The following is a 9500-nucleotide window of genomic DNA, read 5'->3' on the forward strand; positions in this document are numbered from 1 at the left end:
GTTGATTTGAAAAGATGATTGGGCGGTCGTTGCTCACTGACATTCTAGCATATGGCTCTTTCACACAGGAAGTGTGCCTGAGCCCTGTGGCTTGGTGGTCTTGTTCCGAGTATCTTTCCTCTCGACTTCCGTGGCTGCTCTCACCCAGGGAGGGGTGCTGAGTGGATCTTTTCTCCAGCACCGATAACCGAGGTCTTTGCAGGAAGGGCTTGCGCCTTGGGCAGCTGGTTCTAGTATTCAGAATGGCGTGGTTCAATCTTGTTCTGAATTGCCCTCTCTTATAACCCCACCCTCTAAACTTGCACCCTGGCGACTTTAACGTCAGCCCCTTACCCGTCGTGACTGACACCTAGTGTGAAGTAGTAATGATAACCAGCACAACAGCATTTATGGAGTTTTGACTGTTCGGCGGGCACAGTCCCTGGTGTTTCCTGTGGTCTGTCCTCCTGACGGTGGCTGACAGCATGGGCCGTCAGTAGCTTGCCAGCGCTGCCAGCCAGTGAGTGGTGGAGTTGGGACTGGTGGGGCGTATCTTTGGTCACCCACATGGCGGCGCAGGTCCCCCTGTAGCATGTGTCCTGCAGGGAGAAATGTCCAGAGGATGTCACGGTGAAAGCAGCAGGCAGCAGTGCACCTGCTTGTGGAGCCACTGGACGTGGGCGCTGCTTGGGGGCCAGGGTGGGAGCTGTGTGCCAAGGCTCCCGCTCCTTCTTGGTCTGTGCCTCAGTTGACTGCAGGTGCAGGTGGTATGCAGGTGCCTGGAGTGGGACATCATGGGGAGGTCACCGTGGAGGGGAGATTATTGTGGGAGGAAGTCACCCTGCGGGGAGGTCCGGGGGGGGTGGTGTTGGCGCAGGTCACTGTTGCGGGGCATGGGAAAGGCTGCCCTCTGTCTTTCCATTGGCCCGGCCTGTTTGTCTCTGTGGACTCCTGCCGTCCTCATGGGCACGTATCCCTGAAAGATCTGTGGTGATCATGTGAGGCTACGAGATGCAGGTGATGGGGTGTCTGTTCCTTAGAAACAGTGTTGATTGATAACACATCGTAAGATCTCCCAGATTGCTCCTTGCGCTGGTGTACCACGTTTCCTGGTGCTCACTGTTCCCCCCCCAACCCCCCCACCCCACCCCACCCCACCCCACCCCACCCCTGAGCCCGTGACCCTACGTAGAGGCCTGCCAGACCCCACTGTCCCCACACCATCCTCATTGCAATGGGCAAAAACTGTGTGGGCTTGTGTTGATTTGCATTTCTCTGACTCATGAGTTTGAGCATTTTTCAGTGCTTACTAGCTTATTCAGACTCCTGTTCTAGAATCGCGCATGGAGGGCGCCTGGGTGGCTCAGATGGTTAAGCATCTGCCTTTGGCTCAGGTCATGATCCCAGAGTCCTGGGATCGAGGCCTGCATTGGGTTCCCTGCTCCTTGGGAGCCTGCTTCTCCCTCTGCCTCTCTCTCTCTCTGTCTCTCATGAATAAACAAATAAAATTAAAAAAAAGAAAAGAAAAGAATCGCGCATGGATATCCTATGCCTATTTTTCTCTTTAATTAAAAACAATTTATTTTTATTTATTTATTTTTAAAGATTTTATTTATTTTTTGACACAGAGAGAGACAGCGAGAGAGGGAACACAAGCAGGGGGAGTGGGAGAGGGAGAAGCAGGCTTCCCACGGAGCAGGGAGCCCGATGCAGGGCTTGATCACAGGACCCTGGGATCATGACCTGAGCCGAAGGCAGACGCTTAACGACTGAGCCACCCAGGCGCCCTAAGTCGTGTATTTGTACATAATACAGATGCAGGTGTGTGAGGAGGAGGAGGAAATAAGCCATAGATGAGGTCACTGCTGTCCCTGGCCAGGCTGCCTTGGGGAGCGGGGGGCCGGCCTGGACAGCTGAGGCATCTGTGCCTGTCTCCGAATTCCAGAATGTGTACAGTAAAATGTCTTAGTGCCTTCCCTGTCCTTTATGTTTCATACAGCAGTATTACCATTTTTGTTGAAGATTTATTTATTTGGCAGAGAGCGCGAGAGCGAGCAGGGGGAGCTGCAGAGGGAGAAGCAGGCTCCCTGCTGACCAAGGAGCCCCATGCAGGACTCAGTCCCAGGACCCTGAGATCACGACCTGAGCCGAAGGCAGTTGCTTCACCAACTGAGCCAGCCAGGCGCCCCAGCAGTATTACTGTTTTTATTTAAAAACTTTCAGTTTTGAGCTAAGTGTAGATACTTACTTGTAGTTTTAAGAAATGACACCAGCACACTTTGCCCATTTCCCTCAGCAGTAACATCTTGAAAAACTAGAGTCAATGTCTTGACAGTTACGTCGTCGAGATGCAGAAGTTTCATCCCCACAAGGACCCCTCCTGCCCTTTCACAGCTACGCCTACGTTCTTAACCCTGGAAACCACTGATTTGGTCTCTCTCTCTACAGTCTTGACATTTGTGTATCCTTTTGGAATTGGCTTTTTTCCCTCTGGAGATCTATCCAGGTGGTTGTGTCCATAATGTGTTCATGTTTATTGGTGACGAGTATTCCGTGGTGTGGATGGACCCCAGTTTATGTAATCATTCACCAAGTGACGGACATGTGGGTTGTTACCAGCTGTTTTTGGCTGTTAGAAATAAAGTTGTTGTAAACACTTGTGTGCAGGTTTTTGTGTGAATTCATTTCTTTTTCTGGGATAAGTGCCTGGGAGTGCAGGTGCTGAGTTGTATGTTTTGTTTTAGGAAACTGCCAACCTCACATTTCTCACCAGCAGTGGATGAGTGTCTTAGTCTGCTCAGGCTACCATAACAAAATGCCACAGACTGGGCCATAAACAGCAGGAATTTATTTTCTCAGCTCTGGAGGCTCCTAGTCCCAGATCCAGGTGCTGGCAGTGCTGGTTTCTGGGGCGGCCTCTCCCCTTGGCCGGCAGATGGCGCCTTCTCTGTTAACCTGTGGAGTCTGTGGCCGCACAGCTGAGTTCTTAACCAAGAGTGACCCAGCGTCCCTGGTCCTTGCCAGCATTCCGTGCAGCGTTTTTATTTGATCGTTGTAGCAGGTGTGTAGTGATTCCTTATTGTGGCTTCAGTCTTCACTTCTCTAGAGGCTGACCGTGCACCTTCATGGGCAGAATGTCTCTGCGTGTCGTGTTGTTTGCCTATTTTAGAACTGTGTTTTCTTGTCCCTGAGTTTTGAGAGTCCTTTATGTATTCTGGAGAGAAGTTCTCCATCAGACATGTGGTTTGCAAGAATTTTCTGTCAGCAGCTTGTCTTTCTATCTTAAACAGGGTCTTCTGCAGACCCACCATTTTAATATGATGAGGTCACATTATCAGCTTTTCCTCTTGTGACGTCTGCTCTTACTGTCACATCTGGGAGCCCTTATGCCCAGCTCGAGATCCTGAGGGCTATGCTCGAGATCGTGAGCGTTGTTCTCGAGATCCTGAGGGCTATGTTCGAGATCCTGAGGGTTGTTCTCTAGATCATGGGGGTTTTTCTCCTACGTTTTGTCTAGGAGTTTCCTACTTTTACATTCGTACTCTTCGAGTTGTCATATAAAGCGTAAAGTTTAGATCAAAGTTGGATTTTGTTTTGTTTTGTTTTTTGCGCTGGTCATTGCACATGTCTCCATTGAGTTGATTTTGCACCATTGCTAAACATCACTTGGCACATTTGTGTGACTGTTTTTGGGACTTTGCTATTTTGTTGCTTTGGGATCTTTGAATCTGTTCCTCCACCAGCACCACACAGTCTTGGTTAATGTAGCTACAGAACAAGTCCTGAAATTGGGAATTCTCTTTTAGGAAAAATTTCAAAAACAAAAGTAGAAAGAGTAACAGAACAAATATCTGTGTTCCTACTATCCAGAATTAATAAACATTAGCTTTTAAAAAAGGCTTAGTTGGTTAAGCATCTGCCTTCAGCTCAGGTCATGACCTCAGGGTCCTGGGTTCAAGTCTCTCATTGGGTTCCCTGCTCATTGGGGAGCCTGCTTCTCCCTCTGCCTCTCCCCCTGCTCGTGCTCTCACTCACTCTCTCTCCCCCAAATAAATAAATAAAATCTTTAAAAAAAAAAAGTCATGAGTGGTTTTGCGTGTTGACAATTGCTTTCTGTGTGTCTGTCGAGGCACTCTGCTCTCCCTGTCCTGTTTGTGTCCTTCGCCACAGGGATTGGTTTTTGGTGTCGAACCACCCTTGCATTCCTAGAGTGGATCCCACTTGGTCATAGTTTATCATCCGAGTTAGGTGTTGTGAGACTCGCTCTGCTGGTATCCTCCTGATGGTTTTTATATCTGTGTTAACAAGTGCTTTCGATCTGTGATTGTGTCTTTGGCCTCACACAATGGGTTGGCAACTATTTTCTCCTGTCACTTAGGAAGGACTTTGTGCAAGATTGCTGTGCTCATTCTTTCTTAAACGTTTCATAGAATTCACCAGTGAAGCCATCTGTTTTCTATTTTTGTTACATGGATTTTCACTTATGTCCTTTCATCTGTTTTCTTATATGGACTGACTTATTTTATTTTTTTAGCACATCTGTTGAGATAAAAATGAGACACAAAGTGCACATGTAGATGTCAGGCACATTAAATATGTCTAGTACGTGTACACTGTGTGCCTGTCACCGTGGCAAGGCAGTGAGCACATCCGGCCCCTCCAGAATGTTCATCCTTCCCCATTACAACCCTTTCCTTCTCGTGGCCTCCACCCCCAGGCAGTCACCGATGTGCTTTCTGTTACTGTAGATGAGTTAGTGTTTTTTAGACTTCTCTGTAAGGGAAATCATGTCTCCTCGGCTTCCATGTTGCTGCTGGTGACAGTAGTCCATCCTGGTTATTGCCGAGTCGTGTTTCACGTAGGGATGATTGGTTTGTCCGTTCACTGCTGATGGACGTGGGGGCTATTTCCAGTTTGGGCAATTACACGTGAAGCCGCTGGGATCATGTGTGTACAAGTCTTTGTATGGATGTGGCCTCCATTTTTCCTAGGTAAATGCCCAGCAGTGTGATGACAGACAGGGCCATTGAGCCAGGTTACCTTTACCCTTTGAAGAAACTGCCAGACTATTCCCACAAGCAGTGTGTAAGCACTCAGTGGACCCACATCCTAACCAATAATGTCCGTTCAAAAAAACTGAGGCCTTCTAATTAGATGGACAGCAGGATTCTTGAGTTTAAGTGTGTGTTTCCCTAATGTATGATGATGTTGAACATCTTTTCATGTGCTAACTCACCACTCGTGTATCTTTGGTGAAGTGTCTTTTTGGGTATTTCACCCATTAAAAATTTTGTTACTAAATTTTGGATTTTCTTTATATTTTGTGGATAGAGTCCTTTATTGGGCAAGTGATTGAAAGTCCAGCTAGTGCCCTGTGTTCTCACCCTCTCAGTGGTGTGGCTAAAAAACCAGAAGTTCTTTACTTTGATGAAGTCCACTTGTCATTGTTTTCATTTGTGGATCATACTTTTGTTCTTATGTCTAAGAAATCTTCAGGGTGTGTAGAAATATAGTTGATTTTTTTTTTTTTTTTTGAGAGCGAGAGCATGATCCTGGGCGGGGGCATGGGGGGAGGGTGGTGCAGGGGGAGAGGGGGAGAGGGAGTTCTAAGCAGGCTCCATGCCCAGCGCAGAGCCCAACATGGGACTCCATCTCACAACCCTCAGATCATGCCCTGAGCTGAAATCAAGAGTCAGACACTGAACTGACAGAGCCACCCAGGCGCCCCTGAAATACAGTTGATTTTTGAATGTTGTGTACATAACCCATGATGGCCCTAAACTTTTTTATCAGTTATAGTAGCTTTTGGGGGTAGATGTCACAATATTATCTGCACAGTCACATTGTGTGCAAAGGAAAACATTTTTACTTCTTCCTTTTCAATCTGGATGCCTTGTATTTCTTTTTCTCGTCTGATTGCGCTGGCCGGCTTCCAGTGCAATATTGAACGGCAGTGGCGCCAACAGTTGTCCTCACCTTGTTCCTGGTGCTGGGGAGAAGCACCGGGTCCTCTACCCGCCGCACAAGGCTGACGGTTAGTCTCTTGTAGACACCTGTTACCAGGCTCGTGAGCGTCCTCGTGTTCCTAGTCTGCTGAGAGTTCTTCTTTTCATGATGTGATTTTCCACCGTAGGAAACTAGAAAAAGCTAAGCAAGTTAATCCTGAAAACGAGAATTAAATTATTTTCAAGTGTTTAACCAGCTCTACTCAGTCATGATGTATTATGTTTTTGTATATATATATATATTTTTTTTTTAAAGATTTTATTTATTTATTTGAGAGAATGAGAGAGAGAGAGCAGGAGAGGGAGGAGAGTCAGAGGGAGAAGCAGACTCCCCGCCGAGCAGGGAGCCCGATGCGGGACTCGATCCCAGGACCATGACCTGAGCCAAAGGCAGACGCTTAACCATCTGAGCCACCCAGGCGGCCCAGAATTAAGAATTTTTGAAGAGGGGTGCCTGGGGGGCTCAGTCGTTAGGCAGCTGCCTTTGGCTCAGGTCATGATCCCAGGGTCCTGGGATTGAGCCCCGCATTGGGTTCCCTGCTCAGCGAGGAGCCTGCTTCTCCCTCTGCCTCTGCCCCTCCCCCTGCTTGTGCACGCTCTCTTTCTCTCTCTGACAAATAAATCTTTAAAAAAAGAATTTGTGAAGAATTCATGTGTTTATGTAGGATACTGGATGTACTTCAAAGTCTTTTTTTGGGCATTGGGCACTGCTGGCCTCTTTTATTCTAGATCCTGGTAATTTGTCCTCTCTTAATTTCTCTTTCTTGCTCTTGCTTCTTCTCTGATCAATCTATCTAGAATTTATGCTTCATTTTCTTGTTTTCAGAGAATTTTGGCTTTCAGAGGTTTTGGTGTTGTTGATTTTCTCCATTCTTTTCCTCATTGATCTCTGTGCCTGTGTTGATTTCCTTCCTGTCTCCAAAGCAGGATATTTGAAAGGATCATATCAATTAGGGACATTATGTTTGTGGAAAACAAATTGCTAGTCACAAGTCCAGTTTGTATTTCACCTAGTGAAGATATTTTTAAAGCTTACTGTCAGAGTCATAGCACTAAACTGATTATGTCTATTTCTCTAATTTTCAGGAGGGTTTGCATTTGTATACGAAGCTCAAGATCTGGGAAGTGGCAGAGAGTATGCCTTAAAGGTAATAAAGGATGACATTTATGTGGGTTTTTGGATCATTTTAAGGAAATCTCTAAATGACATTTTCCAGAGATTTATTCCTATTATGAGGAATACGTTTCTTTTTTACAGCCTGTCCCATTTGTTCCTTCTGAGGGGAGCCATCAGCCATTTTAGGGGACTTTAAAGTTGTGGCTTCCAAGTTTGGGGCACAGGGTGACCTCAGTGCCAGATGAGGGGTCCGCAGATGGTGGGGTGTTGAAAGCCACTGGTGTGAAATGTGTCTGCATAGCTTGTCTGTAGACAGGGGTCATGGTGGGGGGCACCTGGGGAGCGCAGCAGGCCTTGTGGGGGCCGGGTGGGTTTTGTTGGCTGCTGCTGAGGCGCTGACTGGCCTTGGAGATCGGGAACGCAGGCCCACATCTCTGCTAGTGTCTTCTCCCATTTTCCTTGATTGTCTAACTTTGCTGTAGCCTGTTTGGAGAAAAGCCTCCTATTTTTAGTTTTTCTTGTGTCCTTGGATCATAAAAGACCATGTTCAAGGGTCTCTAACCTTCTGTCAAGTTTTCACACAGGCCAGATGTTAAAATACAGGTAAGCGGGTTACGCTCTTCGGCGGCATTGCATTTATTCTCTTGGGTGTAGAGTAGACAGACGAACGCTCCTTAATCTTTCCTTGTTTGTTATTTCCTGATACAGAGATTATTGTCTAACGAAGAGGAAAAGAACAGAGCCATCATTCAGGAAGTTTGTTTCATGGTATCCTTTTCCCGGGCCTGCGAGCACGTGCGGTCACGTAGGGAGGCCTGCATCGCGCTATGGCTGCTTGCTGCCGTGAGCTGCTCTGAAGCTCTTTTGGATGTGCTAAAATGGGCCTTCTGCTTTTACTGGACCTATCTGTGGAATATTTTTAGTAGAAAGGAGTTTTCTTCCTTGCTCTTCACTCCCAGGGTAATAGCAAGAGGTTCGGTAGCTTTGGGAATAGAGGTGTTCCGACCCAAGAGGTCTCTGTGTCCACAGGGTGGGCCGATTCCCCGCCCTCTGCCCCTTAATGAGCCTGATGTGGCCCACGGCGCCCTGCCACGAGCTGTGCTCCAGTGATCGCCAGGGCCCCTTGCTGGGCCTGGTTCCCGTGGGCCTCAGGGTCCCTTCTGGTCAGCTGCCCCGCCCCGAGCAACCGGGCGGTTGGGTTTCTGTTGCACAGATGGTGGATGTGTGGGGCTTTTCTTGCTGGCTCTCCACTCTGGCGCATGTTCTCCCTGCGCCGGGGTCCTGCCCTCTGCTGTCAGAATGTGTTTTTTCTCTCTCGAAGCTCTGTCTACTTGAGCCCGCCGGCTGCCTGAGCCCGCGGGTCCTCGCCTTGCAGAGGTTCGCTGGATTCGTTCGCTCCTCGTGGCCTCCCACACGCTGCATGTGCCCTCTGCCTGCTGTCCTGCCTGGCCTGTGGTCAGGTGTGTGTGGCCAGCATGGTGGTGGTCTTCATCCCCTACCTTCCCTCTCCTTTCCCTCTTCTACCTGCAACCTGCCTTTCTAGTCGCCCCCACCTGCTCTCCATTTTTCTGCTCCGATGTGCTGGGATTGTAAGGTAATTTCATTCAACATTTTGACTGTAGTGTCTTAATGTCATATATATTTGTTTTTAAATGTGCAGACTTACGCATTCTCCTTTAACAAGACACCTGCAGAAAAAACTTTCTGGCCACCCCAATATTGTCCAGTTTTGTTCTGCAGCGTCCATAGGGAAAGAGGAGTCAGACACTGGGCAGGCTGAGTTCCTGCTGCTCACCGAGCTCTGCAAAGGTAACATTTTGTTAGGGTCTGAACCGCAGCGGTGTCACGGGTTCGAGTGCTCAGCTGTAATACCGAGGGTGGGGTTGCTGCCATGGCCCTTGAGGGCACACGACCAAATGGCGTCAGGCACTCCCTGTGTTCTTAGGAAGGAAGACTCCTCAGTTTGTTTGCAGGAGTGGGAGGGACCCAGGGGCCTTCCAGAGAGTTCCAGGGGCAGAGTGGTCATGTGAATATCTGTGGGTGGTGCCAGGGGACCAGCGGCATGGGGCGTGCCTGGTTCCCGTGGTGGGGGCTCAGTCCGTCGTCTGCTCCGCGATCAGTCGGGGCCCACCCACACGTGGAGCGTCTGCCCTGTGGGAGCTCACCATCTCCATGGGTGACTACAGAGTGCAGGTCCTCAGAGGAGAGTCGGGGCAGGTGCATAGGCTTGGCAGGGAAGACCTGGAACCTGAGGCAGGAGCCGCTGGGCCCTCGGGCACTGGGAGCGTGTGCTGGGAGAGAGGAAGCCCGCGCCACAACCACAGGGGCACGTGCCGTGCCAGCGACAGGGTGCGGCCCTGGGCGTGGGCACCGGGAGGAGCCTTGGGTGGGGGGGGCGG

At 49.0% G+C, this 9500-nt stretch overlaps 1 protein-coding gene across 6 annotated transcripts in view; it reads left to right on the forward strand.

Annotated features, from left to right (window-relative positions):
• GAK (cyclin G associated kinase) overlaps positions 1-9500 on the forward strand; it is a 364833-nt gene that overhangs the window by 3044 nt on the left and 352289 nt on the right. For 5 of the 6 annotated variants that reach the window (XM_044913056.1, XM_044913057.1, XM_044913058.1 and 2 more), the window contains exons 2-4: positions 7071-7132; positions 7810-7869; positions 8796-8910. The exons of the other annotated variant lie outside the window; for it this stretch is intronic. In XM_044913056.1, the coding sequence (XP_044768991.1) occupies positions 7071-7132; positions 7810-7869; positions 8796-8910 (237 nt within the window). The remainder of the gene's footprint in view (positions 1-7070; positions 7133-7809; positions 7870-8795; positions 8911-9500) is intronic. 6 annotated transcript variants of the gene reach the window in all.

Source organism: Neomonachus schauinslandi, chromosome 2, assembly GCF_002201575.2.
Source record: "Neomonachus schauinslandi chromosome 2, ASM220157v2, whole genome shotgun sequence".
Lineage (NCBI taxonomy): Eukaryota > Metazoa > Chordata > Mammalia > Carnivora > Phocidae > Neomonachus > Neomonachus schauinslandi.